The sequence below is a fragment of the Ochotona curzoniae genome, unplaced genomic scaffold (genome assembly GCF_017591425.1).
Source record: "Ochotona curzoniae isolate NIBS_2020 unplaced genomic scaffold, NIBS_Ocur_1.0 contig_3432, whole genome shotgun sequence".
Lineage (NCBI taxonomy): Eukaryota > Metazoa > Chordata > Mammalia > Lagomorpha > Ochotonidae > Ochotona > Ochotona curzoniae.
Window position 1 is genome coordinate 9,078,252 of NW_024465859.1, and position 18,023 is coordinate 9,096,274.

Consider the following 18,023-nt stretch of genomic DNA (forward strand, 5'->3'; position numbering starts at 1 on the left):
GAACTAGATTTTAAAAAGTAATGAGAATTATCTTAAACCTTAGGTTTTAATATTTGGCTGTGGTTGATTTGACTAACTTTGCTCTCTGCTGGCCAAATGTAGTATTCAGATTCATAGATTTGACAGTATCAGGCTTCACATTTTCACTCCATCATCCCCTTTAATTATCCATCGGCTTCAGGAGGAAAGTAACATTCCTATTTCACATATGAGAAAATGAAGCAAGCTTCCTAATTTAGAAATACAGAAATGTTCAAGCTAAGATGTGAACCCAGAACTATGATAGGAAGTTAGACGAGTTGTTAAGATAGTTAAGTTCAAGGTCTCTGGTGAAATGAGTAAAGTGGGTCCTTTTGAAAAATGTTTAAGTTTTGTTTCTCCCTTACTCTGCTGTCTGGAAGCAAAATACCAAATCCCTCCTGACTTCTGGGTTTATGTCATAAGAATAGTAACTGGGCAGCTAGAGGGAACCCCTATAGGAATGTGAATCTCATTTGCTTGGATTTCCCATTTTATCACAAAATAGCAAGGAAGCCAGGGAGTCTCTTTGAACGAATGCAAAGTATCTGTCTCCCCAGAACTGTCTTTGACCAGATCAAAGTGTCAGCCTCTATTTCTTTGAGTCTCCAGTTTTATCATGAGAGAGCAAAGAGAGTGTCTGAGATTTAATCCTATCATGACAATGAGAAGTTACCAATCACAGCTTTCGGATGGCTTTTTGTTTTGAGCAACTTAGGAGTAAAATTCAGGGCTGCAACTGTTATCTCCTATTATGGATTTTTTTTCTCTCAAAATTATGCTTCAAAGATACTGCGTCCCCTCTTTTCTCTTGTGTTTACTTTCTTAGAACCCCCTCCCATTGCTATACCAAATTTCTATCTTTAATAAATCTTGCTTCATTCACTAAAATGGTCTGCATGAAAATTATTCTTTCATGTGAGACAAAAACCAAGTTTGATTTTGTATTTCACGTCAATTCTCCGTAACACTGAGATGCTCCTTTCACACTAGATTTGCCTCTGAGATGGCTTTTTCCCAAGTGTAAATGCCATCTTCAAGTCTGCATCCATTTCTATAGATCCAAACCCATTTGTCTGGGGCGCCTTATGTGACTGCTCTGCTTTAAGACCAAACGTTTAGGAAAGCTTCTTTTGGACCGCTATTCTTGGACTTTGGAAAGGTACACCTGTCAAGAAATCCCAGAGAATGCCATGTTCAGGAAACTATCTGTAGGGTCTGTGTAAATAATGTTAGGAAAGTCAGACATCTCTTGTAATTGCAAATTATATTGAACACATTCTTACGAGGTAACCACTGAGTGTATTAGCCTCTTCTCTCCTGACTCTAGTAAGCTTCCCTTGCTTCAATGATACACTAAGGCAATAACAACCATTAAAGTAATAACAGCAGAAATGATAAGAATGTTCTCAATTTGGCAAAGCACTGGACATTCATTTATAATTTGGAGAAATGGAGAAAAAAAAAAGCATTTCTGGACTCTTGCCTGGTGTTTCTCCTACTGAGCAATTTCTCCGCATCTAACAAGTAAGTTTTGATTAGAATCACAATATCACCTCCTTTAACCAAGGAATGCTTTGGGGAGCATACATAGGGGGTGTTTGAGCCCAAACTTACTGTGCTTTGGAACACAACAGCTATCATTTTATTTTGCCAGATCCCTGCTGGGCAGCTTTTCTTCCTGCTTCAAACATGTCTTAGTTCAGTGCTTTGCATTCATTCCCTGGTTGTGATTTATCCCTCTCAGCTTGGCAAGAAGTCATATTTCTAGGGATGTCAATTTCTTTTTTTCTAATAACCTTGACTTGGGCAAATGCCTAAGATGAAGACTGAGCACATTTCACAAATTTGAGAATCCCTATTAAATAAGAACCTATCATTTTGATGAGAAACCCCACAAAGCTAAAAATTTTCTCTGGTCTCTGTTGTACTCTCTTAAGAACTGACCTTTCTTTTTTCAACTTTTTTTATGTCAGGCAATCATGACTGATTAACCAATTGGACTGAAATCACTTTTTTGAAATTCTCACTTTTGAATGTCTCTATTACAATTAGTATTTTGCTTCTTGCTCTTTCTGCACATTGAGACATACCCTTAGGAGATATGAGCAATAAAGACATTAGGTGTAACTGGACTACATTTATTATAACTATCTTTGCACATATCCACTGGGCCCTTTTTTCTCCTTTGCTAAGGTCATACTTTCTGGTCTCCATTCATACAAAACACACTTTCTTATGAGTTGACTGTCTTATATAGCTATGCTTCAAATGCCAACTCAATGCTTGGCATACGTTCATCTGGTCATAACTGGCCAGATGTTAAGAATATATCAGTAACATAATTTTAAAATTCAATATTATAACTTTTAAATGCTTATGTAAAAACAGAGCCTTTGCTGTACGCAATTCTAAAGAATGTCCCTCTGCGTGTTTTGTAAGTTCCATGAGTTTAATTTCATCTGGAGCCTGTTCAGTCCAGCCTCCTTCTACCACCAACTGGCTACACGGGGTTTTGGGCAGGAGTTATGGTGGCTGCCTGACATGCTGCTACATGGTGCCCTGGGGAAAGAAGTCTCTGCAAATGTTGTTTCTGTTGATAGGCTTTCAGATTTCAAATAAATTGGCTTGGCTTTCTATGCATAAATTATTGCACCCAGGAGCATAAGCCCAAATACTAAATATATCATAAAAGCAAAGATGCCTAAGGTAATAATATGCAACAATACCCTTCATATGAGAGTTTCAGGCTTTAAATAGACAGAAGATACTTTCTCACTCTGCAGATGGAAAAGAAAGATAGCATGCTGACTTCCACCCTGGCCCCAGCCTCATAGCCATGATACGGTTCAGTAGTAATTTAGTCAAATAGAATTCATGACCTTATACAGTCCCTATCATCTCTTCCAGTCTTGGAACATATGTTTTGTTCTCTTCACTAATAATAAGCCTTTCCCCCACAATTAGCTTTGCAGCCTGGGGATTAAGTATTTCTAAAATAATATTAACCCAAGAGACAGAAGCTCTTTTTTTCTGACTAATACTACCCTGCAAGCACGATTAATTTCTGACACCTCTTCTTTGCCCTTTATGCTGTTAAAAAGCTGTGGTGAGAGAAAATATTTATTGGAATACTGTATTCTGAAGGATTACATGCATAATTTAATAAGTGCAGTGATTCAAATGTATGCATTCTTTCAACTAGGTGACTTAAAATCATTATAAAAGATTTAAATTCACGCATATGAAATCATTTCTTTTTCTGTGTTAAAGGCATACTCAGACTTTCATACTGATTGTAGAGCTTCATAAAATTTGTTTAATGCTCTTTTTGTTTATTTCTTTCACAAACCTATATTGGGCATCAATTCCAGATCAGGCTTATCTTGAATGACCACAAACATGTTTCAGAGTCAGTGCTTCAGGTTCGATGAGAAAGGCACACTTTCAGGAAAGGATTACACTGCTGGTTGGCTGCAATGGCGGTGCATCAAGGAAGCAGCGTTTAGAAGAACACGCAGCAGGAGTTGCTGACCTAGCCTAGATGGCAGAGAAGACTTCTTTGAGAAAGTATCACCCACGCTGATTAAATACTAGAACTACTAAAATTAAGTTGTACTCTCAGTTTTATTGCCCAGATATTCTTATGGTGCGGAGTTTCAGACCATAGATATGTATGGAACTCTGAGAATAATTCAGTACTTGCATAGAATAAAGCTCTTGTAATTCAAGTTTAAAGAAATAACAGATGCAGAAGCAACAACAAAAATAAGCCATAGAAACAACTTTGCAAAGAACCCAAAGTTCTTTTGTACCTAATAAACATGCATATGTGACATAAATGTGGAGAAAACATAATCAAATCAATCAGTGAATGAGTAATAGTGACAGCGCCATTAGGTAACGTGCCTTGGAGAAGACTACAGATATCTAACACATGTTTATAGGAAATGTGCTCTATGTGCAACTCTATGCATAGATTTCAGATAACACTGATGAATGACACACATTAAAAGTTCAGCAAACATTTTACTTTTAAAACATTCTGAACCATAAAACTTCATTCAACAAAAAGGAGTTCAGCCAGAAAAAATTTAGAACTTATACTATTGAAAGGATAGACCGGAAATAGTAAACATGAAACAAAAACATGCTTAATTTGATTTGTCAGCTTTCTTCTGAACATGTAATGAAAATGGATGCATTTAATAATAATTTTCATAAAGAGATATCAAGTCATCATAAAATGTTCTAGTTTCAAAAAAGTCTTTTATAATAAAATAATACCGGGCCTGGTGCAGTGGCCTAGCGGCTAAAGTCCTCGCCTTGAACGAGCCGGGATCCCATACGTGTGCCGGTTCTAATCCGGGCAGCTCCACTTCCCATCCAACTTGTGGCCTGGGAAAGCACTTGAGGATGGCCCAAAGCCTTGGGACCCTGCACCCATGTGGGAGACTTGAAAGAAATTCCTGGATCCCGGCTTCGGATCAGCACAGCACCAACCGTTGCGCTCAATTAGGGAGTGAATCATCTGACGGAAGATCTTCCTCTGCCTCTCCTCTCTGTATATCTGGCTTTCTAACAAAAATAAATAAATCTTTCAAACCAAATAAAACATTACTATGTAGGCCAAGAAACCATAAATTGATGCTAAACAAACTGTACTAAATATTTTTTTTTAATTTTCATAATCCAGTTTTCACCCATTCAATCTTATTTAAAATGAGATCAGGAATAGTGATAATAGCTAACTCCTAACGAGGCATTCCTCTCTTCTACTCTTAATGTTTCATTTCAAGTGAATGGAGTCCCATTGGTAATGGCAGATGACTTCTCTGGTTGGAAATGGGAAAAAAAAAAAAAGAGGATATTTTGGTGCATGATATTTTGTTTAGAAGGTAGAGAGCTGAGTGCTTTCTCTTCTTTCTTGCTAACAGTCTCACCTGGAACGCTTTTCCCCGTACACTTCCACACTGGGAGCCCTGGCCTGCCTCAGCATCATCTGCCTCTGGAAGGTAGGTTCGCTCATTTGGCGGATTCACTTACCATAACCGTTTAACTCTACATTAAGTGAGTGCTCTAACATAGTCTTTGTATGTCATATTTAAAAATGAAATATAAAATCCATTTAACAGTATTTTACAAATAGTGTAGGAATACGTACTACATATACAAATGGCTATTACGCTAGGAGTTGCTCTTGTTTATCCCAGTTGACATGAGATATCATCTTATCACACAATAAATTTCCATTTGCACCTGAGTCTATTTCTGGGTACTGTGTTTTGATCCACTGTCCCACTGTTTTTCTGATAACATTTTTAACATAACACACAGTTTTAAATGTGTAGGTTTTATAGACATATATAAAAGTTCTCAGGCTCCTAGCTCTCAGGGAAAAACAAATGAAAACCACACTGAGGATCCACCTAACCCCGGTTAGGTTGGACTACTTTCAGAACTCTACTAGAAACACCTGCTGACATGGATATGAGGAGAAAGGTAACTTCCTTCACAGTTAGCAGGGGTATAAGCTAGTATAGCCACTATGGAAGTCCGTATGGAAAGAGCTGAGAGAACTTCTGGGAATATATCCAAAGTAAATGAAATTTGCATATTAGAAAGTGATCTGGAATCCTATATTTACAGCAGCACATTCTACAATAGCAAAGACATTGAAACAACCAGATGCCTCTCAAAAAAGGAATGGATAAAGAAATTGTAGTACATCTACTCCATAGAATATTACTCTGCTATTAAAAAGAATAAATTTTACCACTTGCAGCCAGATGGTGCCAACTAGAGACCATTTTATGCCCAATGAAATAAGCCAATCCCCAAAGGAAAAACACCACATGTTCTCTCTGATACAATGCAACCTCCTTGCAAAATACAGGATTAATACCCCTTTCCATACTGTTTCTGCTCCATCTCAGGGGCTTGATATTTTCACTTTTACTTTCATCCATTCATTTTTTTTCTCATTAATTTCCTCACTGACTCCAAGATCACACAGTAACATTGTTTGCTTCAAGAAGGTTTTTGATTTTCTTTTTCATTTCTTCAGTGATACACAGGCCATTCAGTAGCATGGCATTTAAATTCATGGTGTTGTAAAGTTTTTAAACTTTATTCTTGCTGTTTATTTTATGGTGTTTCTTTTAAGGGGATGTAAAGTAACTGTGTAATAGAGACTATCATATCCAGATGTGATGATGCAATGCGGTATGCATCTCTACTTCCAAATCAAAGATGCACTCTCAATAAAACTGTTAAATATAACTTGTTAATAGGATGCTTGACTCTCTGCCATTTTCCATACTTACAATGTCAGAATACACTTAAATAGCAGAATGATAGACTTATGACTGTTTATGAAGGAATATACTATTGTAATATTATAAGGGAAATCAGTCTGGGGAAGGGGATTTGGGGACAGGGTAAGGGAAACCCCAGAGCATATGCAACTATATCATAAAATAATTCAATAAATAAATTTAATGTTAAATAAATACAGCTCCTATTTTTGTGATTCTGTCAAATGAACAAGTAATTATTTATAATGTGGAGAAGGCTCTCAGAAAGGAAGTTCAGTTGCTACATGCTCAAGATATTGAGGTAGGTTTCTGGGAAGAATTTAGCAAATAGGCTGAAAAATACAGAATGATCAGGACCAATCCAAAAGAACAGGACAGGGGACACTTACAGACAGAGGGTATTGAATTGTTCCAAAAGCTCCAAGTTAAGAAACTGCATGATATGTCTGGGAGACTAAAAAAAAAAAAACCAGATTGATGGGTGTGGCAGGTGAGGAGAGAGCCAGATCATGATGAATCATTGTAAAAGGGACAGTTGTAGGGATAACAGGGTGGCTTCAATGCTTTGATGCCTGGAGTACACAACACCTTGCATTTGGACATGATCACCTCACTTCTAGAATGTCACCATTCTTCCTAGAAGAGAAACTATTAACAAAGTTGGGAATAGGGAGTCCAATTGAAAAGCTGTTCCAAAAATCAGAGGAATAGATGATGATGGTCTGAACTTGTGTAATGATTGCAGAGCTGAAAATGGTTGAAATTCATTTTATATCACAACTTGTCAAATTTAAAGTAACAAGAGTTATTATTGATCATTTGCTTATGCAAAGTATGAGACAGAGAGCTATGTCAAGGTTGAAATCCCAGGTTTATGTGACAACCCCTGGATTGATGGTGGTAGAATTGACTGCTAGGGGGAACCAAGGAAATACAGGTATGGGGGTGATATGAGAGCTGGAATTGTGAGCATGTCTCTGAGACATTCCATGGAAAATGTCTAAATGCAGGAGTAGTAGTGCTTTGTTGTAGAAATAGATGTGTTTCGTTATACCCAAACACTCTTTTCATAAAAACGGAATAACATTCATTTCAAATCAGAGTCATATCTTGACTTTGCAATAAAAATAAATAAATCTTAAAAAAAAAAAAGCTTCTACTGTAGCAATTTCAGAGTTTGAAACTGATTTCTTCCCAGACTAAAGTCCATAGTGTAGTGTTCCTCCACAAAGAATCATTTGTATCTGCAATGGTGGTTCCTGAGTGTCCAGCTCTCTTGGGCCCCTGTTCAGACCTGGCCACTGTGAGAATTTGGGGAATGAAGTAGTAGATGGCATGCTGTCTGCCTCTGTCTGTCTCTCCCTCTCTGTGGGGGTGTATGCGTTTCCCTCCCTCTCTCTCTTTGCCTCTCAAACAATTTTTGAAATATAAATAGAAACAGGGAGTCCTTTTGAAATACTGATGATTAATACTAAACACTGAATAAAACAAACAAAAATAGCTTATTTTCTAACAACTTTGTTCACAGAGTGGTTTGAAAACCTTTAAATGTTAGCTCAGAGATTATTTCCAAAAAAAAAAAAATGGGGTGATTATCTGGCCTAGAGAGCTTCCTAATATATTTACTATATACACATTAACAGGTACTCCTTTTAATACAAAATTCACAAATATAAAATCAGTAACCCCCCAAATTATTAAATCTTAGACCTTCTTCAAGTGACTTCTGTTGTGCAGTATTTCAAAGTCCTCATTGTTTATATATCAAGTATTTAAAAAACACCTCTCAGCAAGTTGAAGTTACCTTTAGAATGAAACATCGTAATATTTGGCTTAGTGCATACTGACCTTTTAATTGTCTCATTTTGTGCTTCATGGAATCTAGATCAGTCAAAATTTTGTCCATATAGGCCACATCTATTTCTCTAATTTTTTTTACTTTGTGTAAAACTAAAATAAGAAAAATAATACGTGGTATTTTATCTAGCGTTCTTTTATCAACAGTAATCTATCATGTGCAGCAATATTTTACAAAGAACTTTCTGCTGCAAGAAATAGATTCAATTAGAAACAAGTAATTAAAAGGTAAGGGTCATTAAAAGAAACCTCATTTGAAAGATGACAGAGCTTAAGGCATTTCTTTGTGGAATGGAACATGGGAAAGAAGAATAGTGCTGTTTTATTATATGGATTTACCATATGCAGTGGCCATATTTCATTTTCCACTTCCACAAACTATTTTGAGGTGATGAAAGCCTGGCTTGGAACCATTCATTTTTTAAACATCCACCTACTGCCTAAAGGGTGCAATTCTTAAAAATGAAAATGTGCAGACAGGTCGTCTTCAGTGTGAATTAAGCTCATTTGTTATTTTCTAATGTGTACCATTATTCTCAGTCTCATAGACCAAGGATCTCTTTATCAAGTAAATTAGACATTTTTTTTCCATGAAGAAAACTCCATTTTAGTAAGAAACAGACAATTGTACAAATACTGGAGTACAGCAATCCTAGTACACACATTAATTGATAGACCTCCTTTTTTGCAATTATATTGACATTACGTACATTTAATTCATTCTCTTATGATAACATAAAATTGATTCCTCTTTTAATTCATATGCTTACTTGAAAGAAAGCAAAAAACAAACCAAAAAAAAAAAAACTTACCATATGGACGTAGAAATTATTCCCCACTAAATGCCCAAGTGGTGATAAGATTTCTGAGGATCTGGTTGAGCACACACAACTACACCACCAAAACTGTCAGATGCCACCGATTTTCAAAGTAATACATTTTTGTTTCACTCATGGGTTTTCTGGGGAAGAAGCAAGAAGTTTTGTTCAATGAATGATGAATAACATTGCAATTGGAATTCACTTATTTATTCCAAATATTTTGTTCTTCATTTATTGCTTCATTTAAGTAGGCAACTTGGGGGCTGGTGACGATGCCTCAGTGGTTAAATCCTTGCCTTGTATGTATTGGGATCCCAAGTGGATGTTGGTTCATGTTCCAGCTGTCCCCTTCCATCCCACTCCCTGCTTGTAGCCTGGGAAAGCAGTAGAGGATGACCTGAGGCCTTGGGCCCCGCACTCATGGGGGTGACCTGGAAGAAGGTCCTGGCTCCTGATTAGCTCAGCACCAGCTGTTGAGGCCACTTAGGCAGTGAAGCAGTGATGGAAGATCTTTTTCTCTGTATCCCCTTTTGTCTATAAATCTGCCTTTCCAACAAAAAAAATGAGTCTTTTAAAAAATAAACAAATAACTTGGAAATAAGAAGTCAATGCATAAATTAGGTCAAAAACTTCACATGTATCAAAATAGTTTAAATAATAGGATTGTATATAAATATTTTAATTTTTCTCCTACACATCATTTAATTATTTAAACAAATGTGAGGTGACCTTCCAAAATATCTGCTTTGAATGGGGGAAAAATAAGAAATGCAAGTAGATAAAATCTTGAAAAAATTGGATCCTGGGATGGGCCACACCCCACTTCTGAGGGTCTGGGTTTGTGGGCTCCACTCCAGCTCCTGATTCTAGTTCCCAGCTAATGTGTAACCAACAGGAATGGCTTAGTGATTGGGCTCTTGCCAGCTATGTGAGACACCTGGATTGAATCCCTAGCTTTTAGCTTTGGCCTGAATCAGCACTGACTATTGTGGTCATTTGGGAAATAAACAAACTGCTGTGTGCTTTAAAAAAAAAAAAAAAAGAAAGAAAGGAGGAAAGAAAAAAAAGAAAGAGAGAAAGGAAGGAAGGAAGGAAACCAAGTCGAAGAGAAAAGGGTGTAGGAATGTACTAGAGTGAAGCTAAGGTGTCTCAGTGCCCTCAGCTGTCAAATGAATACTAGTATCTGTCTCGTTCTGCTGCCTGAAATAGGAAAAGAAATAACAAGTGATTAAAACAAATAGCACTTAAAATACTCACTTAGACAAACATCCAAATAAGTGTTGGCTTATGTTTCACTTATGTTTTCTGAGCTTAAATAAATTCTATCCCTGGGGTTTTTTTGTTATTTGGGGTTTTTTTTTTTTCTGCACTTAAAGCATACTTTGGGCTGTGAGTTTCCTAGAGGCCAGAGTAAAAGAGAAAACAAAATTTTGGGGTTCAAATTCTGCAAAAGATACTCTGTTCCTGATCCTGTGGGCTGCTGAAATTAAGGATCATCAAAAAAGAAGTCATTTATGATACAGCTTAGCAATATTCTGTTACAGAAATTAACATATGCTGAAAACTTAATGTGTACCAGGCATCTAACTATGCATCTCACAAGGTGGGTTCTGGTGCTGTATTCTTTTCATCTTCTACAGTTGAGGTAACTGGAGATTACCAACTTTGGTGGCAGAATGAGGATTGGAACCCAGGACAACTGCCCCCCAAGCCTGTGCTCTTAACCACTGGCTGCACAGGAGGTTCTGTGCTGAATGCTGATCAACAGCCATTTCTTTAAAATTCCTCAACGCAAACCGATGGCACAATTCCAAGCCATTTATTTCATGAGTAGTCTATTCACAATTAGCCTGAGTCAAGAGTAAATGGTGGAATGGATGGACGTGTGACTTATAGGGGAAAATTGTGGGAGGCAGATGGTGGGGGGAGGATGGAAGGGAACAATCCTGGGCCTAAGCAACAGTATCCTGAAAACTAAAGAGAATTTATTTTAAAAATAAAAAAGGGGGGAAATAGTTAATTAACTTAAAAAATAGACAATGGTAGAAAGAGAAAAGAGATGGTTGTGTACTTTCAATAGCCCCTATATAAAAAACATAGTTTTCAATCAGCTTTGAAGTCAAAATTTAAAATTATAATGTTAAGAGATAAAAGCAAAAAAATGCATGCTTTAGGAGTCACATAATTTAAAAACTCATTAGATAACAAAACAAAAATATCTTACATACAATAATTATAGTTAAATAACATTCAGTGAACGCTCGGCATCAATCAGACTCTAAGTGACAAATGGATACACAGATACATTTAATATGTACATCTTAGTTTTTAAATAGAGAACATTATATATATATTCTTATGAATATACTTACATTTATAAGGATCAGATAAATATATTTAATTAGGCATCAAATATATATTCAATACAAAGATATACCAATGTGTATATGTTTGTGTGTTATATTCATTTAACCCTCATAAAAATGTATTGAATTAGATAACTATTCATGTCTTCATTTTGCAAATAGAGTAGCTAAGCAACTTGCCTAAGAGCTTGCAGGTAACAAGTGGCAGAGCTAACTTTGGAACTCTGGTTTTCTGGCTCCAAATCCCAAACTCTTCATCTCAAACTCATTCCTCTGGATACTGCAATAGTAGAAATTATATTAGAGCACTACTAGCAAAGACTCTCTTTAATTTACCAAGGAGTTATTTCAAGCACAGTCCTTGCCCTCAATTCCAATGGAATTAGCATCCAGTGTGCTAACAACTGACCTACAGTGGCCTTATCTGTAGCCTCCAGCAGGTTATAGTAGCGATAGACCTGGACAATATGACCAAGTGCAGCTGGGATACAGGAGAGATAGCTGTTGTGACCATTTAGGGAGTGAATCAATAAATGGAATCAACCAATCTCTTGCTCCTTCTTTTATTCTCCCTTACTATCCCTTCCTTTCCCTGACTCCTTCTCTTATAATCCTCCTTTCCCAACCATTACACACACAAACAGGAAGCACAGCTTACTCAGGACACACACTAGGCCAGTCCCCAGTCCTAGCTCCTATGCACGGAAGTATGTGTAGCAGTCTAGTTTGATGATCTCACATTCCATTCAGCTCTGTACATAGCCATGGATGCTGTTGCTTAACTCAACCCAAACCGCCTAGACCCAGAACACATGTATGTGAATGGGTGCTGTCACCTTTTCCATCCTGACCTACACACAGCTCTGGTTCTCATGCTCACCAGTAGGAGAAACAACCCAACAGAGAAGTACCCACAGTTTTCCTACAAGGTCCACTCCCAGCTCCAGATTTTGTGCTTGCCTGGGGTACCGTGGTCCAGCCTAACATGGCTCACACCCAATCCCAGTCCTTGCAAGTAGAAGTTGCAAAAAAGCCTGGTTACCTGCACTTTCTCTTGTTCTTGCAAGTGCCACAAATGTGGTGGACTAGCCCAGCCTGGCCCTCCCCAAAACCCAGGTCACATGCAGCCCTACAGGTATTGCAGCCCTGCCCAGACCAGTCTCTCTCCAATGCTAGCTCTCATGTTCACTAATGGGAGCAGCAGCCTATCAGTGAAGCCTTTGAAGTTCCCCTATCAGGTTCACCCTCAGCCACAGGGTCTTGCATGTGCTGATGGGTGCTGTGGCCCATCTGGCCTGGCCCACCTCATCTTGACATTTGCTAACAAATGCAGCAGCCTGGCTTGGCCTGTCTGACCACAGTCCCAGCTTATGCTGGCTGGTGTAGCAGCCTAACTTAGTCTAGACAGCCCCCAGTCTCAGGCCTTACGTGAATTGGAGAATATTGTGGCCTATCCTGGTCCAGCCTGCATCCTATTTTGGCTTTCATACCCACCAGTGAATGCTGTAGACTGGCTCAACCGGGCCTATCCCCACAACCAACCCACACATTTAACAACAGGTACTGTAGCATAGATTGGCCTAGGCTTTTACCAGCCTCAACTCTCATGTTCACCAGCAGCAGCCACAGTATAACAGAGGAACTCCCAGAGTTCCTCATCAGACCAACTCCTACCCTGTCTCTCATTCACAGCCAGTGTGTACTCGGCCCAGTCTGATGTGATGTGCCTCCAGTCCTGACATTCACCAGTGGGTACTATGGCCTTGCCCAATTAGCCCATTTCGAGTTTCATCTGGTCTTCTCTTATTTGTTTGTTTTGTTCTTCCCAGTGACAAGGATACCAGGGCCAAAATGAGTCTGGAGTTGAAGTCAAGAGACATGATCAGATATTTTCTTAGTTTATGCCTTTGGGATGATACTGTCATATGGAAGATACAGCTCAATGAGCCCACATGAATTGACTACAAGGTAATAAAGACAAGAAACTCATTGTTCAGCCTTCCCCTCCCACCCCTCCAATGCCTCCTCAGGATGCTGCCCTAAGGGGAAAGTTCTGGCTGAAACTATGTTGCACTGAGAATTCTTTCTAGTCATCTCATCAGGCACTGGTTCACTCTCACTAGCTCCAACACATAGCCAAATGCCTTCAGGCTCCGCAGGGAGCTGGTCCTTTTCTCCTGCACAGCTTTTGTAGCATTTGATGTTTATTGCAATCTGCCCATTTGGGAGAATCTTTCCTTTTTATTCAAGTGAGTAAGTTCATTCTGATCTTTTCACCTTTAAGCTTGAAAGATTGAAGGATTACTAAAATGGAGTCATTTTAAACTGAAGCCATAGGAAAGTGGTAGGTATTTTTCCCACCCATGAGCTCTCAATAACATTAGACATGGATGCGTGATTTCAGACACCCAACCTGAACAGTCATTAACAGCAGCATGCCAAATTTCTTTGCAATGTTCCAAACTAGAAAAAAGAAGTTTAACCTGTGCATATAGACAACAAAGAATCTCAACTCAGTAAAGATTTGCAGTTACTTCGTCACCTGAAAGCTACACAGAGAAGAGTAAAAGGTGTCAGTAGATGATTAAAGTCACAGACATGCCCAATTAACTTCAAAGGGTATATTGAACTATTAATAGACAATGTATTTTAAATTACAGTAGGAAAAAGAAAATCAATTTAGGTAGAATGGTGAGGGTGCATTTGAGGAAGATGAATTAGTTGAGTGGAGATGAACTTGAGTGCAAGGCAGATAATAAATGCATCAGAGATTCTAAACTGTTGCCATATATACATTAGCAGAGCTGTTATTACACACTTTGGCCACGTTGATGACCTTGAAAGGCCCTCAAGAGGTTTTGGAGCTAGAAGCACAGAGGATTGGAACCCCTGGAAGCAACAGTTTCAATTTCTTCTTTGTTCGCCTGGATCCTACATAAGCCAAACAGAGCATCATTCTGTTTCTCACCAGGGCAGAAATAATAGTATCCTTAAATCATAAAAAAGATACTCATTTATTCATATTTGAATTATGATAACATTTCTGTGTAACATTTTAGAACACAAACCTTTTTATCATCCACAAATGTAAATTTTGAAATCTCTATATAAGTGCGTTGTTTTGCTCCTTAAAATTATATTTATTTCAACAAATATATTTTCAAACTCTTTAGTAACAAGGCAATACTGGTGAGCATGACTTGTGTCTAGTACCAGGTTTTACTGCAGGAATAGTCCGTTGCAGATCTGGAGAAAGAATATATAAGCAGTGGATGTCTTGGTGGTGCCCAGAAAGAAAAGAAAGCACCCAAGAATAAAAGAATAACGTCAAAAAGATACAGGTACAATCATGAAGGAGACTCCAAAGACTGACCATTGGAGAACAATAGAATGTTGTCTGAAAAACTGGATGTGATTGAGCATGTGACATCCAATGCATTCATAATGGTGCCGACTATATAAGTAAAACAACAAAATTCCAAACAAATAAAAACACAACTACAGCTTATTGGAAACTGTTGGAACTAAGCTAGCACCAACTTATAATCCTAAAAATTGGCCATTTGAAAATGTGGCACGCAATTTGATAAGAAGGAAAAATAAAATTGTCCCAACCTGATTGGCATGCCCTTTTAAAACACACTGCTGCTGCGTCTCCAATCAAGAAACAAGCATTTCAACAGCAAAAAACAAATAACTAAATAATTAAATAAATAAATTAAAATTCAGTAAGGAAATGGGCAAAGGACTTAAGCAGGAAATTTTCAAAGGGTGAAATACAAATGACCAATAGACACATGAAAAGAAAAATGCTTAGTATCACTAACCATCAGGAAAATACAAATTAAAAACTACAGTGAGGTTTCATCTGTCTCCAGTCAGAAAGTTATCATCTGAAAATCAAAAAGTTTGATTAGCGACCCTGGGCAAAAGTAGCAGAACTATCTCAGCTGAGACTGGCCTAAATTGCTGGCCACAAAGAAAACAAAAATAATAATAAAAGCTGAATTAAGTCATTAAGTTTTCAGATGGTTTTTTTTAAGTGAGATAAAAAAAAAGGATTATACATTTACAATACCTTTTCTTACAAATTATGGTTTTGTGTAGTCAAATATTTATTAGCTGAAGTAGTTATTTCCTAGATTAAATGTTCAGCTAATAAAGGTAGGAAAAAACAGAATTAGGCAAAATTGGCCCATTTGCGGCAAAAGGATAATGTTATATTAAAAATTATTGAATAATTTTCAGACAGAATCAGATTGCCATCACTCACTGAACACCACTATAGTCATAAAGGGAAAACTAAGATGTTCCCTATTTCAGTGTTCAATGTGAAGCACTGAAGATTCTGGCCCCCCAAATGTTAAGCATAAATTAACTTACAATTCTAGTGCTTAATTCCACTCACAGGAATTCTAGGAGATACAGTAGGAAGTCAAAGGATGCCACATGGAAGAACACAAATTCAAATGAAGAATATTCTATTAAAGGGAGGGCTAGATTATATAACTGAATGTCCATTGGGACTTTATTGAATCTTTACTCAAAGCAACACATCACAAAAACAATTTTTAGTACAAGCCGTCTATTCTGCTGATTTGTTTTGATCAAACAGGAGCAGAGACAAACCAGTATATCCAAAACTGGAGATGCAGGAATGGTGTGGGTTTCACAACCCAGACCCCCAACAGAGCCAAATCAGGCATCATTTTGTGTAGGAAGGCAAAGACAGGGGGATGGAATTGCACATGCACTAAGCTTGGAAAGAACTCATTTTTAGCTCAGTGAATTGCATTGGTGTGGCATCTTACAGGTTCCACCCAAAATAGGTCTGGGTTGCCCCAGGACCTAATAATCAACAGATCCAGAACTCCAGTGGCACATCAGGTGCAATTTTGTACAGTGCGGCAAAGGCATTAGGACTGGAGGGACAACAGTGAGCTGCTCATACTCCAATCTTGTAGTGAACTCACTGAGCTCAGGGCATTGCATTAGTTCCACAGTAAAAATAATACTGAGTCTGGCATCCTATGAATCAAAATAAGTTTGGGTAGTCCTCAGACCTAACTGCCAGCAGGTTCTGGCAAGATCAGCACTACCAACAGCCTATGGCACCTGGTGTCTCCCTAATCATGGGAACTGCTTGAACTGGAAATGGGATAAAGGTTGTACAGACAATGGTGGAGACTCACCATGGGATCATAAGAAGCAAAGAGCGGTGAGCCAGGAGCTGGGGCTAGAGAGACTGTGGTGGAAGCCTAACACAAGAATCCATCCTTGAAACTCACTGTAGGGAGCAGCACAAGAGGCTACAAACAAAGAACTAGGTATCAAATACAATCAGTAAAATCAAACTGCTGACCTCTGGGTGATATAGCTTAAAAAACTGCCCTAAGAGGAAAAATCTGCTAACCAGAAGTGCAATGACCAAGAGCAAAAGAAGAGACAGAGGCATAATGAAAATTACTGAAGACTCCCCTGCGAAGGAACAAAGACTTTACAGAGTTTACTGAAGAATATGTTGAAAAAATGGGGGATGAATAGATCACACACCCATCCCACTCCTAGGAATATACACAAAAGAAATGAAAACTGCTTATGAGAAGGAGATATGTAATCCTATATTTATAGCACCACAATCTACAATAGCAAAGATATGGAAACAATCCAGATGCCCTTCCAAAGAGGAGTGGTTAAAGAAACTGGTGTGCATCTACTCCATGGAATAGTATTCAGCCTTTAAAAAGAATGAAATTTTACCACTTGTAACTAGACGGTCCCAACTAGAGATCATTATGCTCAGTGAAATAAGTCAATCCCAAAAGGACAAATACCATATATTCTATCTAATATATGAAAACCATCATGCAAATTGCAAGTTTAATGACCCTTTCCATACTATATTAAGCTGCATTGCATGTATTTTGGTGGTTTTGATTTTATTTTCATTTCTTCCAAATGGTTTCTTTTCTCTTGTTGAATTCACCCCTGGATCATGGATTACACAGTAATGTCATTTTACCCAAGAGGCTTTTGTGTTTTCTTTTTGTCACCTAAGTGTTGGTTATTCAGCAGCACATTTTTTTTAACTCCATAGTGCTGCAAATTTTTGTTGTTTTTGTTGTTGACTCCATTCCTATTGTTGACTTTGCTTCATGGCTTCTCATTTATGGGAATGCATAGTGATGGCATAATAGAGACTACCATATGCAGAAGTAAAAATACATTGTAATATGCATCCCTACTTTCAAATCAAAGATGGACTCCCAATGAAACTGTTGGACATATCTAGACAATGGGATGCTGGACTGTTTGACATTGTTTGTACCAGCAATATCTGGGCACACTTAACAGACTGATGAAATTATAACTCCTTATGAAGGACTATATTATTTTAACAATATGGGGGAAATCACTGGTGGGGAGGGGCATTTGGGAGAGGAAGAATTCTAGACTCTACAGAATTGTACCATAAAATTCAAAAATCAAAATTAAAAAAAAAAGATCTCAAAACAGTTGTTATAAAACTTCTTACCAACAAAAATAAGCACATACAAGAGTTCAAGGAATTTAAGGAATATGTCAAACAGGAACTAGAATACTTAAAGCCAAGCAGAATTATTAGAAATGAAGGACACAACAGA

At 37.8% G+C, this 18,023-nt stretch overlaps 1 protein-coding gene across 1 annotated transcript in view; it reads right to left on the reverse strand.

The window, feature by feature from the left end:
* Positions 1-1,072: 1,072 nt before the first annotated feature.
* Positions 1,073-18,023, reverse strand: part of DCDC1 (doublecortin domain containing 1) — a 333,646-nt gene continuing 316,695 nt past the window's right edge. The window contains 5 exon segments of the mRNA XM_040980267.1: positions 1,073-1,182; positions 2,439-2,514; positions 2,516-2,580; positions 8,184-8,273; positions 14,194-14,368. Coding sequence (XP_040836201.1) covers positions 1,073-1,182; positions 2,439-2,514; positions 2,516-2,580; positions 8,184-8,273; positions 14,194-14,368 — 516 coding nt within the window.